Genomic DNA, 19,987 nt, shown 5'->3' with positions numbered 1-19,987 from the left:
TTAAATATGTCAATATTTGCAAATCAGAAATGATATTCTTTGCAACTTTTTAAGCTTATGATGGAAAACTGAAAATGTCAACTTGAAACATGTGAGGATAGGGGTTTTCTTAGGAAAAAAATTCTTTTAGGGGTTATACAACCAGAGTTTGAAGAACACTACTATAGAGCATTCATCATTTTAAAGATAAATTTGGTTTTAAAGGCTATTCAACAAATAGTTAATTCCTACAGTCCAGGCACCGTGCTAGACATTATACACCGAACAGTGAATAAGACAATCTGCCAACAGGGAATTTATTCTAGTGAACTATAAATGTTAATATTCAAATAATACTAGATACTTTGCTAGGTGCTATCATGTACTTGAACTTCCTCCAAAGATCAAATTGCTTTGTCTTGACATTTATGAATGTGATTAATGAATTTACATAAAAATTAAAAGATTTTCAATGGCAAAGTCACAGAGGAAACTAGTATGTATATTAAGCAAAGAAAGAAAAGAATGGGTGACTAGAATTTACAACATTTTGAGACTCTACAAAAGAAGCAAAGAAAAAGGAAAGCCTAGCAAGTAGAAATAGGTTAAATCACGTGGTTAAAAACTGGCCTAACCTGGAATACGTTCGTAGATTGGAACAAGGCCTTTGCCCTATTATCTTTTTCTTCCTATGCCATCTCCTCTGACACTCTCACTTACTTCTGTCAAAAAAAAAATTTTTTTTTTCAAAAGTTGAAAATAAGGAAAAAAGATGATTGGATAGCCTTTTACTATCATGCATTTCTAATAAGCCTGCCCACGGCTCACTTGACTTTCTCAGGAAATATAACTATTTAACTAAAAACTGATTAGGGCCCAGATGTTTCACAGTCTTGGCAAGTTAGCAGTATATATCTTCTATGTGTTAACTGCTAACTTGCCAAGACTGTCTTGGTCTTTTGTTCTCCCTGTCCTGTAGATAAGTAAGCCCTAAAGATTACAGTTTTATTACCTGGTAATACATGGTCCAATTTTGTATATAATTTAGCAATCTTATTATAACATTTCTTTCCCTTCAAACTATGTAATTCTGGCTCCTCAACAACTGGTTCTATTGTGGTAGATCCTCTTTCCACAGATTTGATTCAGCCTGGGCATGTAATCAATCACCAGTGAGATGATAATCTATGAGACAAGTTCAATGGGAGGCTTATTTGCTTTTAAGAAGGTGTGTGTGTGAGGAAAAAGGTGCTTTTCCACCTCTGAAAGTAACGATACAAGAAGTGATTCTAACCAATGGAACTGAAGATAGCAAAGGGAAGGAAGGAAGAAGGGAAGAAAAGAGGGAGAGAAGGAAGGGAAAGAGGGAATAAAGGATTTGGGTCTTTAAGTTCTGAATGAACAAATCTTAGAACTACCAAATCTCCAGATTCTTGGTATAGAAGATGTATGGCCATTTGTTCACTGACAACAAAGTATGAAACCTAAAATTATGTTTATTTCTCTGCTAAGAAATAGCCTGAAGCCAAATTCTACTTCATGAAGTATTTCTGTTTGATAAACTGGGACAGATTTCTGAAATCTATGGGGAGAAGAAAGACCACTTAACAATTAATGGACCAGTAGGTTGCTACAGGCCTTCATCTTCCAAGAGGGGAATCAGGAGGGCCACTCTGCTGTGAAAAGCTATTCTATACAAAGAGGTGTTAACGTATCTTGTGTGAGAAGCCCTAAAGCCACAAGAAAGCAACTTCATATCCTTCTATATGAGCTTCCTGAGGCTACTGTAACAAATAACCACAAAGTCAGTGGATTAAAACAATAGACATTTACTCTCACAGTTCTGGACCCCGTAAGTCTAAAATCAAGGTATCAGCAAAGCCATATGCCCTGAAGACTGTGGGAGAGAATCCATTCTAAGGCACCCCTTGGCATTGCTTGGCTTGTGGCCATATCACCCTGATCTCTTGGGGTGAAGGTCTTCACATCACCTTCTTTATTGTGTGTGTGTCTGTATCTTTTCTACTGCCTCCTATAAGGACACTTGTCATTGGATTTAGGGCCCATCCAGATAATCTAAAATAACCTCTTCATATCAAGATACTTAATTTAATCACATCTGCAGAGACTCTTTTTTCCAAATAAGACAATATTCACAGGTTCTGGGGATTTGATATAGGCATCTTTCATCTTATCACACCCCTATTCTATGAAGATCGCTGGTGGTGGTTTGGAGGAATTGGGTGAAATTTAATTTCTTCTTTCCTGTCATTTCTGATTGTTTTCAACCATGAAATTTTATTTACAGTTTAAATGCAAAAAAAAAACTTTGAATTGTTTACTTAAAGAAGTAGGCTTTTCGATAGGTGGAAAGTCTATAGCAAGAAGAGTAAGTCAGAAAACTCTAGAAGTTCACATGAAAGTCAAGAACGTTAAGCAGTGATCACTAAATTTCCTGTTTTTCTGTTCTTAATCTTTCATCTCCACTATCAGTTCAGTCGCTCAATCATGTCCGACTCTTTGCGACTCCATGAACCGCAGCACGCCTGGCCTCCCTGTCCATCACCAACTCCCTGAGTTTACTCAAACTCATGTCCATCGAGTCGGTGATGCCATCCCACCATCTCATCCTCTGTCGTCCCCTTCTCCTCCTGCCCTCAATCTGTCCCAGCATCAGGGTCTTTTCCAATGAGTCAACTCTTCGCATCAAGTGGCCAAAGTATGGGAGTTTCAGCTTCAACATCAGTCCTTCCAATGAACACCCAGGACTGATCTCCTTCAGGATGGACTGGTTGGATCTCCTTGCAGTCCAAGGGACTCTCAAGAGTCTTCTCCAACACCACAGTTCAAAAGCATCAATTCTTCGGTGCTCAACTTTCTTTATAGTCCAACTCTCACATCCATACATCTCCACTATAATTCTCCACAATCCCAGTCGCCCACCCATAGGTACCCACACAAATAATGGGCGTATATTTAACTTGGTATATGACTTGGATATTTATTCTTGAAAAACATTTTATTTTCTTTGGATATCCATTTTTAATTATCCAAATGATACTGTGGTAGATCTTGTTCAATTTCAAACAATTTTCACAGTACACTAAGATTTCAGGACATTTCCATGGTAGCTGTATGTACAACAGGCAAGTGCTTGTAGCTGCTGCCTGGTGTTACAGAGGATATATCCATTCTCCACATCTAGGTTAATTCTAACTTCCTCCTACCACAAACAGTACTACAACAGACAGAGTTGTCCCCTGTCCCCTGGTGGAGAGAAGGATGAACATTTGGGGGTAAATGCACAGAAGTACCTCTTTATATACACATTAGTTATTTGGGTGATTTGTTGAATCACCTTTAATTTACTGGGCTCATTTAACTATTAAATTCCCTATTATCTTATTGATTTGCATATTTCACATATAAATTCCTATTGTTAGTGTCCCCAATGGCTCAAGCAGTAAAGAATCCACCTGCAATGCAGACAATGTAGGAGACCTGGGTTTGACCCCTGGGTCGGGAAGATCCCCTGAAGGCGGAAATGGCAACCCACTCCAGTATTCTTGCCTGGAGAATCCCACAAAAAAAGGAGCCTGGAAGGCTATAGTCCATAGGGTCGCAAAGAGTCAGACATGACTGAGCAACTGAGCCCACATCCCCCACAGTGTTCTTTAACTCAGCCTACTAACTGTTACTTGGTCAGTCCATGGTATCCTTTTTAGAAATGATTAAAATTTCTTAATTTTAATGTATCAAATTAAATAATTTTTTTCTTTATGGTTTCTGGGATCTTGTTTAAGAAGACAACCCATCTAATGTCATGAAGATATTTTCTTCAATTAGCTTTATATAAAAGTTTATCTTCTCCTAGGTAGTTACCCTCAAAGAACTGAACAGGGGCTTAAACTGATACTTGTACACAAATATTCACTGCAGCATTATTCACAACAGCCAAAATGTGGAAACAACCCAAGTGTCCACCAACAGATGAACGGATAAAAGAAATGTGGTATATACGTACAATGGAATATTATTATTCAGCCATAAAAAGGAATGAAATTCTGATACATGCCACAATATCAATGAACCTTGAAAACACTGTGCAAAGTGAAATAAACCAGACATAAAAGGACAAATAGTGTATGATTCCACTTACATGAAATATCTAGAAAGCAAGCAAATTCTTTGGGATATAGTTGATTGGAGGTTACCAGTGACTAGGGGATGGAGAAAAGAGGACTTGCTGCTTAATGGATGCAGAGTTTCTGTTTTGGGAGATGAAATAGATACTGGGGACAGCTGCATAACACTGTAAATGTAATTAATGCCAAAGAACTGTACACTTAAACAGGTTAAAATGGCAAATTTAGTATTGTATATATATTTTTTACTACACAGAAAAGAGCTTACTTTATTTGAACTTTAGTATTGTTGTAGTTTTGTTTGTAATTTATAAACTTTTGATTTTGTTACTAGAAAATGTATTTTTGTTTTTATATATTTAATTAGCATTCTAACAAAAAAAAGTTAAAGGAAAAAAAGATGGTTACCAGTTCAGTTAAGTTCAGTCGCTAAGTCATGTCCAACTCTTTACGACCCCATGAACCGCAGCAGGCCAGGCTTCCCTGTCCATCACCAACTCCTGGAGTTTACCCAAACCCACGTCCATTGAGTCAGTGATGCCATCCAACCATATTATCCTCTGTCGTCCCCCTCTCCTCCTTGCCCTCAATCTTTCCCAACATCAGGGTCTTTTCCAATAAGTCAGCTCTTTGCATCAGGTGGCCAAAGTGTTGGAGTTTCAGCTTCATATCAGTCCTTCCAATGAACACCCAGGACTGATTTCCCTTAGGATGGACTGGTTGGATCTCCTTGCAGTCCAAGGGACTCTCAAGAGTCTTCTCCAACACCACAGTTCAAAAGCATCAGTTCTTCTGTGCTCGCTTTCTTTATAGTTCAACTTTCACATCCATACATGACCACTGGAAAAACCACAGCCTTGATTAGACGGACCTTTGTTGGAAAAGTAATGTCTCTGTTTTTTAATATGTTGTCTAGGTTGGTCATAACTTTCCTTCCAAGGAGTAAGCATCTTTTAATTTCATGGCTGCAGTCACCATCTGCAGTGATTTTGGAGCCCAAAAAGATAAAGTCAGCCACTGTTTCCCCATCTATTTCCCATGAAGTGATGGGAGCAGATACCATGATCTCAGTTTTCTGAATGTTGAGCTTTAAGCCATCTTTTTCACTCTCCTCTTTCAGTTTTATCAAGAGGCTCTTTAGTTCTTCTTCACTTTCTGCCATAAGGGTGGTGTCATCTGCATATCTGAGGTTATTGATGTTTCTCCCGGCAATCTTGATTCCAGCTTGTGCTTCCTCCAGCCCAGTGTTTCTCATGATGTACTCTGCATAAAAGTTAAATAAGTCAGGTGACAATATACAGCCTTGATGTATGCTTTTTCCTATTTGGAACCAGTCTGTTGTTCCATGTCCAGTTCTAACTGTTGCTTCCTGATCTGAATACAGATTTCTCAAGAGGCAGGTCAGGTGGTCTGGTATTCCTATCTCTTTCAGAATTTTCCAGTTTATTGTGATCCACACAGTCAAAGGCTTTGGCATAGTCAATAAAGCAGAAATAGATGTTTTTCTGGAACTCTCTTGCTTTTTCGATGATCCAGCGGATGTTGGCAATTTGATCTCTGGTTCCTCTGCCTTTTCTAAAACCAGCTTGAACTTCTGGAAATTCACATATTGCTGAAGCCTGGCTTGGAGAATTTTAAGCATCACTTGACTCGTGTGTGAGATGAGTGCAATTGTGCGGTAGTTTGAGCATCCTTTGGTTACCAGTAAGTACTTTTAAACCTAGACTTTATCAAACAGATGTGATCCCTTAGTTACTTACTGGCTTTGCCTTGTTGTTGAAGTCAGATGGCTTAGATAACTCAAAAATCTTAGAATTTAAAATGTTATGATGAATTAATGAGTGAAGGACAAAAACAAACACTTCATACAATTCTATCAATGTATCATTTTACTATCTAATTCATTTAAGAGTTTCTTCCATATAAAGAATGTAAATATTAACACTGGCAAGATCATATCATCTCCTGAAGATCTATTAACCTGGTGAGAAAGTAAAATGACACAGCTGTCTGCAATTAGAGGATAATGATGCAACCTGTGTCCATCCCAATTCTCCAAAGAAGTAAATTCACATTCTCTTAAAAGTTAAATTACATGTTTGTGTCCAGAGCTGACTTCTATGTCATTAATTTTAATATGAGACCATTAAAAAATCTAATTACTCACATTTTAATTAAGCACTAAAATTCCCACACAGTGCCAGAAATTATACAGTCAGATCCCCTGACTTCATTTGACTTAAACACTGGTTAATATTAATCCTAAATGACCATTATAAACATCATTCCTCAAGAAATGAATAAGATTTAGCATTCTACCTCCTGAGGAAAACACATCATTGGGCTCAGTCTCAGGACTACTTTGTTTTTTGAACATTCCTTTAATTCACTAAATAAAAATCTGCCCACAGGTAAGTGAACTAAGTGAAATCTACCTAATTAAGATCATGTGACAAAGTAGAGACTACCCAAATTATCATCAGTTTCCTCAGTTTTCCAGGTCATTTCCCCAATATATCTCTCCAGAGTTAAATAAATAAGAGAAAACTTGTTGGAACATTTGGTATCTAGTTTTTAAATGGGAGAAGGCAATGGCACCCCACTCCAGTACTCTTGCCTGGAAACTTCCATGGACAGAGGACCCTGGTGGGCTGTAGTCCATGGGGTCGCTGAGAGTCGGACACGACTGAGCGACTTCACTTTCAATTTTCACTTTCATGCATTGGAGAAGGAAATGGCAACCCACTCCAGTGTTCTTGCCTGGAGAATCCCAGGGACGGGGGAGCCTGGTGAGCTGCCGACTATAGGGTCGCACAGAGTCGGACACAACTGAAGCAACTTAGCAGCAGCAGCAGCAGTTTTTATATATTGCTGTCCTACAGCTAGTGAACTATCAAGGACATTGACCAACACTTCCAGTAGTGGAAACAGATTTAGAGTGATTACACATTTAGTCCTTCTTTTGATCAAGACCATGTATTTCATGGAGTAAGGGCACAGGTTATGTCTTTGACAAAATCAACTGGCTTACACAAAGTGAACCTATAACCTGAATCTTATTTATGCTCTGAACTGAAAAGCCTAGGCTCTTAAAATTTCAGTAAAATTCAAGAATTTAGACAAGATAAATCAAGATAACTCTTCTTTTATTTTCAGCCTGCAGTTCCCAAAGAGATATAGATAGATAGATAGATAGATATACAGATATATATATATATATATGCTGCCCAGCATGGCTGATGGGATTTTAGCTCCCCAATCATGGACTCAAATAGGTCCTTGGCAGTGAGAGCATGGAGTCCTAACCATTGGACTGCCAGAGAATTTCTCCAATGAGATATTTCTGATAATAAGTGGGATGTTATTCTCACAACACTTCTGAGAGAGTAAGATTCTAAGTTTCTTTAGGGCAAGGACCCCAACTTATACCTAAATGGTGCTAAGTCATTTTCACTTATGGTATAAAACCTACTATTTATACTTTATCATACCACCTTTTATTTTTGTTCATTAGCTCATGTGCCCTATGAAATTTAGAACTTTAAAGACCTAAACAAAAGCACTCACTTTTTTAAAACTTTCATTTTTAGCCTATCTTCCCTATAATTGGCACAAAGACACACTTTTCACAAGTTACACTGCATTCAGCTCAAATCAGCAAAAATTTTGAGAGACTATGTTAAGCATACTATTAGTACTACAAGAGATTAATAAAAATATTTTTTCTCAAGGAATTTATGTGTGAAAAATCAAACCTGGTGTGTAAAAGCTAAAAAAAATAATACAAAAACAATATATAACCCAGTGCTAAAATGAGTTACATATGTGTGTGTATTCAGTGGCTCAGTTGTGTCTGACTCTTTGCAACCCCACGGACTGTAGCCTATCAGACTCCTCTGTCCATGGAATTTTCCAGGCAAGAACACTGGAGGCGGCTACCATTTCCTACTCCAAGGAATCTTCCTGATCCAGGGATTAAACTCAGGCTTCTTGTGTCTTCTGCACTGGCAGGTGGATTCTTTACCACTGCACCACCTGGGAAGCTCCCCAACTTACATATATTAAATGCCAAACGAATGAAATATTTAATAAATTTATTTATAAAATTAAAACTGTCTTGGAGATTATATTGCTTTGTATATTTTGCTACTTATATAGTTAATAGTCTTTTAAGGAAATCTACTCGGCAACATTGATAGGAATGAAAATGAATTTTTTAAAATTATCACAAAGAATCTTGACATACTTCATTTTAACAACTTTCTACATTGCAACACATATTTCCATTTTCCCTCTACCCATCTTCATCTTTCTGATTTGTGGCTGTCTTGTCTTTACTTAACAGAATAAATTTTCTTTTCTTTCTGTTGGTGAAGGACACATCAGTGGTTTTGATGTAATTAAAAATGTTCATTGTGTGAGTGAGAAAAGAGGTTTAAATAAAATCAAATATTCTCATATTTTTTCTGATAAAAAAACAAATTACCTAATTTATCCTTCACAATATGTATGAATATATATAAGCATCAGTTCAGTTCAGTTCAGTTCAGTCGCTCAGTCGTGTCCAACTCATTGAGACCCCATGAATCACAGCACGGCAGGCCTCCCTGTCCATCACCAACTCCCGGAGTTTACTCAGACTCACGTCCATCGAGTCAGTGATGCCATCCAGCCATCTCATCCTCTGTCGTCCCCTTCTCCTCCTGCCCCCAATCCCTCCCAGCATCAGGGTCTTTTCCAATGAGTCAACTCTTCGCATGAGGTGGCCAAAGTACTGGAGTTTCAGCTTTAGCATCATTCCTTCCAAAGAAATCCCAGGGCTGATCTCCTTCAGAATGGACTGGTTGGATCTCCTTGCAGTCCAAGGGACTCTCAAGAGTCTTCTCCAACACCACAGTTCAAAAGCATCAATTCTTCGGCGCTCAGCCTTCTTCACAGTCCAACTCTCACATCCATATATGGCCACAGGAAAAACCATAGCCTTGATTAGATGGACCTTTGTTGGCAAAGTAATGTCTCTGCTTTTTAATATGCTATCTAGGTTAGTCATAACTTTCCTTCCAAGGAGTAAGCGTCTTTTAATTTCATGGCTGCAGTCACCATCTGCAGTGATTTTGGAGCCCAGAAAAATAAAGTCTGACACTGTTTGCACTGTTTCCCCATCTATTTCCCATGAAGTGATGGGACCGGATGCCATGATCTTCGTTTTCTGAATGCTGAGCTTTAAGCCAACTTTTTCACTCTCCACTTTCACTTTCATCAAGAGGCTTTTTAGTTCCTCTTCACTTTCTGCCATAAGGGTGCTGTCATCTGCTTATCTGAGGTTATTGATATTTCTCCCGGCAATCTTGATTCCAGCTTGTGTTTCTTCCAGTCCAGCGTTTCTCATGATGTACTCTGCATATAAGTTAAATAAGCAGGGTGACAATATACAGCCTTGATGGACTCCTTTTCCTATTTGGAACCAGTCTGTTGTTCCATGTCCAGTTCTAACTGTTGCTTGCATAAATTAGTGTTTAAAAATTTTCAGACCTGCCTTATGAATAACTATATACACAGCTGCTGCTAAGTCGCTTCAGTCATGTCCGACTCTGTGCGAACCCATAGATGGCAGCCCACCAGGCTCCCCCGACCTTGGGATTCTCCAGGCAAGAACACTGGAGTGGGTTGCCATTTCCTTCTCCAATGCATGAAAGTGAAAGTGAAGTCGCTCATTGTGTCCGACTCTTAGCAACCGCCTGGACCGCAGCTACCAGGCTCCTCTGTCCATGGGATTTTCCAGGCAAGAGTGCTGGAGTGGGGTGCCATTGCCTTCTCCAATATACACAGCAGTTATACACAAAGTTGCCTATAACTGAAAAACTGTATCACTGATTTAAACTCTGTTGAACGCACAAAACAAATGAATTAATTCTATGTATTGTTTTATACCATTCATTCACACACTGCTATTTGCATATTTTTTAAGAAAAAAAAGAAAAAACTTCAGAAGTTTACTAACAGATAAACTGATGAAAGCATTTTTAGTAAGTATAGATATATTTAAAGCTTACTTACCTTAGTAATATATGCATTATACTTAATATTGTTTCAGTTCAAAGATGAAATAACCAGACCTATTTTTTTAAGGAGGATTTTCCTGGATTTTTCTTATAAACACTGTGAAGTAAAGTATGTTTTTATAGGTCTTGAGTTCATGCACAATATAGTTCTGGGATCACAGCCCAAAAGAAAAAACACTGCAATTCATTGAGGAATAATATTTAATGGTAAAAAGAAAAGAATTAGGGATGGAGAAAATAAAGAAGAAAAGAAGAATAAACAAAGATGATAGAATGTAAAAGGTTTATGAGAAATTGAAAAAGTATATCCAAGACAAAAATATTAACATAATTTATGATATTTATAGTAAAAACTTACTTGACTGAAAAAATAATTCTCTAAAACTAATACAGTCAACATCACATGTCAAATATATTAAACAACAGGTAGAATAAGGCTATATATCTTATTTGGCTACTTTTGAAAAATGACTAATTTTTTCCCTGGTCTGAAAGCAGTCTACAGTGGTCATCCCTATTAAAATGTCTTATTTACGGAAACGTAGTGTAGAAATTCAAACATTCTAAATCTACCTCAATAATTTGTTGATGGGATAGTCTCAATTCTAGATATTTAAGAAAAGAACTATTAGTTCTGAAAGGTTCATGTATATGTGTACCAGAAAACAGTGGTTGAATCAACAAATAAGCTCTATAATTTGACATAAATAAAGCTACAAAGCACTGATATCACCAAAGAAAGAACCTAGTGTGAAATATTAACTAAATGGTTGGGTTTTAAAGACAATGAATTCTGTATGCCTTAAAGAATCCCAATAGTACATTAAATTCCTTGGATCCTCATTTAAATGAGAAACCCATTTCCAAGCATATGTGCAGAAGAACCTTAGCCTCTTCATGCCTGCTTGCCTGTCCCACAGTCAGAGAAGGCAGGATATTTGGTTAGGCATATGTTTATGAATAAAGACAGGAAAATTCCAACTTTAAAACCAAATATTTTCCTTGTTTAATTCTGGTATCTTATTGGTCCATATGTTGCCTCCTCCTCACAGTATGGTCCCCTCCTCACAGTATGTTACCAAAAATCTCCTAGATTTTGACTTTCTTTTAGAGCATAAGGATAACATCAAGCAGACAGAATTAAGGAATGGAAATACTGTATGAAAAAGAAGAGCAAAACTGAAGATAATCTAAATACACACTGACACACTTGCTGGAGACATTAGGTGCGCCATAAATGCTTACTGAAATGCTGTTTTGTGACATTTGTTGTGATAAATTCATCTCTTCTCTAATTTAAGAATCCCCCTGAGTTAACCACAACCAGTTCAGTATACTTTAATAGGAAATATCTGGTGGACTTTTGAAGGCTTAAGGTTAGCATTCCACAAACCTCTGCAGCAGGAGAAAATGAGGCTAACACAGAGAAGCAGAGATGAAGAGGAGGAGAGTGGTGAGCACATTTGACTGTATGGATTTGCTCTTGTCCAATACCAGCCCCACTCCTGGATTTTCCAGAGCGCTTCCAGACATTCCTGTTTTCTTTTTAGGCTGCAGCTAGCTGGATTTCAGTTTCTACAATTTGCAACCAAGAGAATACTAGTATAGAGAACCTGTCCAGTGCAAAAAAAATTTTGTTTCTGCCTCTACATATTCATATGTAAATACAAGACTCCCACCAGTATCCTTTTACAGTGAGTGACAATGCAGCTGTAACAGGAAAAGAGACGATAAGTTGGAAATATTTATAACCTTAATCCCTCTTAGAGGTTCATAATACAAATCTTTAAGCTTCTGAGAAGTTCTCCAGTAAAGAAATCTGTATCTCAGTTGCACTCACATTTACAAATCATACTTGAGCACAGATCCTTTTTAAAGAAGTTCTTATGTCTTTTAGAACTACTAATTGAGCACAGGTTGGAAAATGCTACTTGAAAACATGGCCATGGATCCTTTAGCTCTAGCATCTGAAGAAAAATGAAAAAGCATTCCTACCTGCTTTCTAACATACTTAAAATGTACCTCAGAACTCAAATTTGAATGTAAAAGTAGTTCATCTTCTAGATTGAAACTAACTCACCTGCATTGAAATAAGAATGAAATCAATTAGGCTCCCAATTCCACAAAACCCCACAGTGCAAAACTTTAACAAACCTAGAAAAGAAGGTAAAGTCATTTACAACCTGGAAAACCTTATAAATATTAATAAACTTTTCCATTTCCCAATAAATCATTATATATACCACAAATGCTTTATATCAAGAGTATAAAATTAACACTTAAAAAAAAATCAAATCTTCACCTAAAAATATGAGAAAAGTTTAAAAGACCCTCTACATAGAAAAACTACAAAAAATGATTCATTCACTTAAACAATACGATCTGAAGTAAAAACTCAATGTAATCTTACAAAATTTCTTAAGAGAAAAGGCCTAAGAAAATAAATCTTTAAATCTCAGCACACAGAGTTACAGAACATCTTTTAGTCCTAAACCCTTATATATGTACACTTAATACACTGTAGATACAAATTTTAATATATATTTATAGTAGAAAGTTAAATACTGTCAAGGCATAAAAAAGTAATCTGGAAAAAATACACCGATCTTTTAATTAAGTAGCAAAATGCTATTAGTAACCTAATTATCTTCAATTTATCCTATACATTTTTCCTAAGCATCTTAAGTTTCTTATTAGCTCTATAGTCAAAATCACCAATTCTGTGTACACCTCTGTCCTTGGCTCCAACCTTAGAGCTACAGTACTAAAACAGATGATAACAGAGCATAGAATCTAGGACATATAATAATACAACATAAAAACATGATGATGAAATCAGAAGAGGCAGATTGAGGGTGGAGGGTGGGATGAGTAATCTCTCTCCTATATTTAAACCTGAGCTGCTCTCCAGACATCCCATTTGAGATATAAAGATGATATGAAGCAAGACTCTTCGTGAAAGGGTAGTTCTAAGCATCAACTACAAACAGATGCCAGCTAAAATTGTAAGAATGGATGAGATCACCTCCTGGCACACATTTAGAAATATACAAGTAAGACTGAAATATGTAGGTAAATTAGATGATTTCCCACCCCCCGCCCCCCACCATTAGTATTAGATATACAGTAGAACAATGTTCTAAGTACTGGGATAACACATGCTGGAAATAATTTCTAAAATATTAAAATATAGATACTACATAAAATAATGCTTTTGGTTCTCTTCAAAACACTTATCACCTACCTCATATTTTACATTTGTTTACCATCTGTCTCATAGAAGTCCCCTTAGAGAAGGGTCTTTTATCTGTCTTGTTTACTTCTGTGTCCTTAGTACCTAAAACATTGCCTGGCACATGGGAGATGCTCAATATTTGTTGAAATGAATAAGTTCTCTCAACCTTTCTGTTTCCTAAAGATCCCTAACTTTTTATTCACCATCTTATACAACAATTCTTTTAATTATTTTTTCCATTAATTGTACTTTATTATAGCTGTCCAAGGAAATTCATTCATTCAGTATATGTATTATATCCATTCACTCATTTATTTCTGAATTGCATTCCTCTTCACAGAGTATTTTGGAAATATCACAGTTTCCCTTCCTTCAATTTGTTTATAAAAAGAACATTAAGAATGGATCATGGACTTCTCTGGTGGTCCAGTTCAGTTTGGTCACTCAGTCGTGTCCACCTCTTTGTGACCTCATGGACTGCAGCATGCCAGGCTTCCCTGTCCATCACTAACTCCCGGAGCCTACTCAAACTCATGGCCATCGAGTTGGTGATGCCATCTAACCATCTCATCCTCGGTCGTCTTGTTCTGTTCCCACCTTCAATCTTTCCCAGCATCAGGGTCTTTTCCAATGAGTCAGTTCTTCCCATCAGGTGGCCAAAGTATTGGAGCTTCAGCTTCAGCATAGTCTTTCCAATGAATATTCAGGACTGATTTCCTTTAGGATTGACTGGTTGGATCTCCTTGCAGTTCAAGAGACTCTCAAGAGTCTTCTCCAACACCATAGTTCAAAAACATCAATTCTTTGGTGCTCAGCTTTCTTTATAGTCCCACTCTCACATCCACACATGACTACTGGAAAAACCATACCTTTGACTAGATGGACCTTTGTTTTCAAAGTAATGTCTCTGCTTTTGAATATGCTATCTAGGTTGGTCATAGCTTTTCTTTCAAGGAGCAAGCGTCTTTTAATTTCATGGCTACAGTCACCATCTGCAGTGATTTTGGAGCCCAAGAAAATAAAGTCTCTCACTGTTTCCAGTGTTTCCCCATCTATTTGCCATGAAGTGATGGGACCAGATGCCATGATCATAGTTTTCTGAATGCTGAGTTTTAAGCCAACTTTTTCACTCTCCTCTTTCACTTTCATCATAAGGTTCTTTAGTTCTTCTTTGCTTTTGGCCATAAGGATGGTGTCATCTGCATATCTGAAGTTTTTGCTACTTCTCCCAGGAATACTGATTCCAGCTTGTGCTTCATCCAGCCCAGCATTTCGCATAATGTACTCTGCATATAAGTTAAATAAGCCGGGTGACAATATACAGCCTTCACCTACTCCTTTCCCAATTTGGAACCAGTCTGTTGTTCCATGTCCAGTTCTAACTGTTGCTTCTTGACCTACATACAGATTTCTCAAGAGGCAGGTCAGGTGGTCTAGAATTCCCATCTCTTGAAGAATTTTTCAGTTTATTGTGATCCACACAGTCAAAGACTTTGGCGTAGTCAATAAAGCAGAAGTAGATGTTTTTCTAGAACTCTCTTGCTTTTTCTGTGATCCAACGAATGTTGGCAATTTGATCTCTTGTTCCTCTACCTTTTCTAAATCCAGCTTGAACATCTGGAAGTTCATGGTTCATGTACTCTTGAAGCCTGGATTGGAGAATTTTGAACATTACTTTGCTAGCATGTGAGATGAGTACAACTGTGCAGTAGTTTGAGCATTCTTTGGCATTGCCTTTCTTTGGGATTGGAATGAAAACTAACCTTTTCCAGTCCTGTGGCTTCTGCTTAGTTTCCTGAATTTGCTGGCAAATTGAGTGAAGCACTTTAACAGCATCATCTTTTAGGATATGAAATAGCTCAGCTGGAATTCCATCATCTCCACTAGCTTTGTTCATAGTGATGCTTCCTAAGGCCCACTTGACTTTGCACTCCAGGATGTCTGGCTCTAGATGAGTGATCACACCATCTTGGTTATCTGGGTCATTAAGATCTTTTTTGTACAGTTCTTCTGTGTATTCTTGCCACATCTTAGTATCTTCTGCTTCTCTTAGGTCCATACCGTTTCTGTCCTTTATTGCACCCATCTTTACATGGAATGTTCCCTTGGTATCTATAATTTTCTTGACGAGATCTCTAGTCTTTCCCATTCTATTGTTTTTCTCTATTTCTTTGCATTGATCACTTAGGGAGACTTTCTTATCTCTCCTTGCTAATCTTTGGAACTCTGTATTTAGATGGATATATCTTTCCTTTTCTCCTTTGCCTTTTGCTCCTCTTCTTCTCACAGCTATTTGTAAGACCTCTTCAGGCAACCATTTTGTTTCCTAAGGCCCACATGACTTCGCATTCTGGTGGTCCAGTGCTTAAGAATTTGCCTGCCAACGTAGGGGTCATGTGTTTGATCCCTGGTCCAGGAATATTCCACAGGCCACTGGGCAACTAAGCCCTCGCACTACAACTACTGAGCCTGCAAGCCACAACTAGAAAGCAGCCCCCACTCACCACAACTGGAAAAGCCTGCGTGCAACAATAAAGACCCAGCACAGCCAAGAAAAGAGAACAGTTTGAAAAACGTTTGTCTTCAATGAACTGCTACTCTATGAAGAAAATGGAACTGTGCCAGCGCCTTTGCCCTTATGATGCCCTCTTCCAACTGTGGTCTTCCTGCAGTTCTTCTCATCTCAGGGCACTTGAGAGAATTCTTCGAGCATGCTGTTCCCCCCAACAGGCCCAGAACTCTATCACATGTCTCATCACAGTGTTGATTAGAAATTATTTCTTGGTTTGTTCATTAATTCTCTGTCTTCCTATGCCATGTAAACTCCTGAAGACAGGGTTCTCATCTGTTTTATTCAAGTCAGTTCCTTGAACAGTATGGCAGAGTTTGATGAATATTTGTTGTATGACTATCAAAAAACTAGAAACAATCTATGATCAACTTGAAAAACACTAAGTAGCAGACACTTTAAACAGCATTTATTAAAACTGAAAATGACCAGGACCCTGTGGTGTTCCTGCCCTTTCTGTCCCTGTTTTCTTTTTTGAAGGGAAGAGAATCCAGCCTCCATGACCTTTCCTGAGTTCCAAATGGCAGATGTGAACAGTTGCTAATCAGGGGAGGAGCAGCCAACAAGCCAAAAGAGGCCAGGAATCAGAGAGGCTCATCAAGATTAGGGCTTCCCTGCTAGTTCAGTCGAAAAAGAATTTGCCTGCAACGCAGGAGACCCCGGTTTGATTCCTAGGTTGGGAAGATCCCCTGGAAAGAAGATAAGCTACCCACTCCAGTATTCTTGGGCTTCCCTTGTGGCTCAGCTGGTGTAAAGAATCTGCCTGCAATCAGGAGACCTGGGTTGGGAAGATCAACTGGAGAAGGGAAAGGGTACCCACTCCAGTATTCTGGCCAGAATTCCATAGACTATATAGTCCATGGGGTCACAAAGAGTCTACATGACTGAGTGACTTTCACTTTTTTCTTCACATTCTTTTCTTCAAGATTAACTGAGACCAGATTAGCGGAGTGCAGGCCCTGCACACATGCTCACTTGTCAGCAACCCTACCCTTGAAACTAGTGCTATAAAACTCCTCATCAAATCCTCCTGGGTTGGGACACATAGTTCTTGAGGGCAGGAGTCTGTTGTGTCCCTCCTTGTCTGGCAAAGCAGTAAAGCTATTCTTTTCTACTTCATCCAAAACTCTGTCTGCAAGATTCGATTTGGCACCGGTATACAGAGGACAATCTTTTTGATATAAAAACCAATGCAAACCATTACTTGTATGTTTTTCATTATTTGGTGCACCAAAACTAATTTTTTAAAAGATGGAGGGAGGGATTTGTGAACAACCAAAAGTAGATTGATTTTTTTATCCAAGTAAAAAAGTTGCTAGGTCTCTTTGTACAGATCCTATTTACTTATCTTATCAAGGAAACAAATGATGTATTTAGATTTTAAAGTTTTGGAATTCCAAATAAAAATGTTTCTAATCAAGAAGGATCCATTTTTATCCCAAGTCATTACTGTCGTAGATATATTCTTCCAAAAAGATTTTGCTGCCAGATGATATTCAAAAAGCTCATGTTTTCAGTGTACTTTATTTATAGTTTAGTAACTTAAATTTTACATTTAAAGTATACAAATTCAATAAAAGGATTTATTTGGGTATAAAATAAAAAGTACACAGATTAATTTTTGGTGTTTAAAAAAACTGGGGGTATTTTTTGCTTTATTACAGGTTGAGTCTTGCAAATACTCTTCTGTGTAACCATTTTAGAGAATGTAGATTATTTCATACTGAAGCTGCTGTTTGCCAAAGCCCAAGCGTTCTGTAATGATTTGGTAATTAGGTAGCTCTATTCTTTTTGTGCCTATACCAATAAAGGAGAGCTTTCAAATCTTAGAAGAGTTTAACCTACAAATCCCTGTACCTTTATTTGTCCCATGATCTGTGGATATAATACACCAGTCCAAACTGGTAACTCCAAACTTGAAAAAAGGAATACAATAACCAAAGATTTTGAAATTTGGGGCTTAAAAACACACAACACTTTGTTATTCTCATAAGAAAATATTTACACTTTAAAGTAATATCACCATGAAAGGAGTATCTCTCCCCCCATTAACTGCTCCAAAAGAGCTATTATTTTTGAGAATCCATAATCTTTTAATGCTATAGATGGCCAAAACAAAATATACCAATTATTGCCATGTAAAGAGAAATCACAGATGTTAACACAGTTAAACCCACAAAGACAGAATATTAGAAAAATAAGGCTTCATGGTGAAAAAAGGGTTCAGCTAAAGCAGCACAAGTATGAGAGTAAATCAATTAGAGGAAATAATGCTATATACATAAAGTATCTATAAAGAAAATTTTTCTTAAAGGAATGTTTGGATCTTATTAAATTTAATTTAATCTCACCCTCAACACATTTCCCTTATTTAATCCTGATATAAAATTTATATAAGGAAGAAAAGTGAGAGAGTTCCAGAAAAACATCTACTTCATTGACTACACCAAAGCCTTTGACTGTGTGGATCACAACAAACTCTGGAAAATTCTTCAAGAGATGGGAATACCAGACCACCTGACGTGCTTCTTGAGAAACCTGTATGCAGGTCAGGAAGCAACAGTTAGAACCGGACATGGAACAACAGACTGGTTCCAAATCAGGAAAGGAGTACGTCAAGGCTGTATATTGTGACCCTGCTTATTTAACTTATATGCAGAGTACATCATGAGAAATGCCTGGCTGGATGAAGCAGAAGCTGGAATCAAAATTGTAGGGAGAAATATCAATAACCTCAGATATGCAGATGACAACACCTTTATGACAGAAAGCAAAGAAGAACTAAAGAGCCTCCTGATGAAAGTGAAAGAGGAGAGTGAAAAAGTTGGCTTAAAACTCAACATTCAAAAAACTAAGATCACGGCATCTGGTCCCAGCACTTCATGGCAAATAGATGGGGAAACAGTGGAAACAGTGAGAGACTTTATTTTCTTGGGCTCCAAAATCACTGCAGATGGTGACTGCAGCCATGAAATTAAAAGACACTTGCTCCTTGGAAGAAAAGCTATGACCAAACTAGACAGCATATTAAAAAGCAGAGACATTACTTTACCGACAAAGGTCCATCTAGTCAAGCTATGGTTTTTCCAGTAGTCCTGTACAGATGTGAGAGTTGGACCTAAAGAAAGCTGAGCACGAAAGAATTGATGTTTTTGAACTGTGGTATTGGATAAGACTCTTGAAAGTACTTTAGGCTATAAGGAGATCAAACCAGTCAAACCTAAAGGAAATCAGTCCTAAATATTCATTGGAAAGACTGATGTTGAAGCTGAAGCTCTAATAGTTTGGCCACCTGATGAGAAGAACTGACTCATTAGATAAGACCCTGATGCTGGGAAAGATTGACGAAAGAAGGAGAAGGGGACAACAGAGGATGAAATGGTTGGATGGTGTCACTGACTTAATGGACATGAGTTTGAGCCAGCTCTGGGAGGTGGTGATGGACAGGGAAGTCTGGTGTGCTTCAGTCCATGGAGTGGCAAAGTGTCGAACACGACTGAGAGAATGAACTGAACTGAACCTCACAGTGAAGATTCCTCTTTGATCTCTGGTGGGTAGCAAGATGGAAAGAATAAGATTAGCTTTGGTAGCTAGAAAGCAGAGCACTCAGAAACTTTAACACTCCTCACTGAAGGGCTAATATAGAAGCAATGTACTACAGTAAAAAAGCATGATCTCTTGAGCCAGAGTATTTGGGTTCAAATTCAGGTCACTAGCTGAGTGTCCTTGGGTAAATCTCTTAATCTCATGACAAGTTCCCTATCCATAAAACAATGATGATAACAAATATATCAGAGTATAAAGCAAGGCCTCCAGAGGTAGCAAATCCTTTAACCTCTCTGGTGACAATTTCCCTCCCTGTTAAAGCAGATTTAAACAGGATGATAAACTCAGAGTTTTAAGACTCAAATAAGGGGAGACACGTGAAAGTATTATTTAAACAAAAGCTATCATCAAATGTAACTAGCTTTCAGAAGCATTAGTAACTATGGTAAAT

The 19,987-nt window shown here is 37.7% G+C and overlaps 1 protein-coding gene across 3 annotated transcripts in view; it reads right to left on the bottom strand.

Moving 5' to 3' along the window:
- The window catches only part of TM2D1 (TM2 domain containing 1), a 49,661-nt gene that overhangs the window by 4,574 nt on the left and 25,100 nt on the right, over window positions 1-19,987 (bottom strand). For all 3 annotated transcript variants that reach the window (XM_025288594.2, XM_025288593.2, XM_006055923.3), the window contains exon 5: window positions 12,267-12,340. In XM_025288594.2, the coding sequence (XP_025144379.1) occupies window positions 12,267-12,340 (74 nt within the window). The remainder of the gene's footprint in view (window positions 1-12,266; window positions 12,341-19,987) is intronic.

Source organism: Bubalus bubalis, chromosome 6, assembly GCF_019923935.1.
Source record: "Bubalus bubalis isolate 160015118507 breed Murrah chromosome 6, NDDB_SH_1, whole genome shotgun sequence".
Lineage (NCBI taxonomy): Eukaryota > Metazoa > Chordata > Mammalia > Artiodactyla > Bovidae > Bubalus > Bubalus bubalis.
The sequence above is the reverse complement of the archived record's forward strand: the minus strand, read 5'-3'. Positions and strand labels throughout refer to the sequence as shown.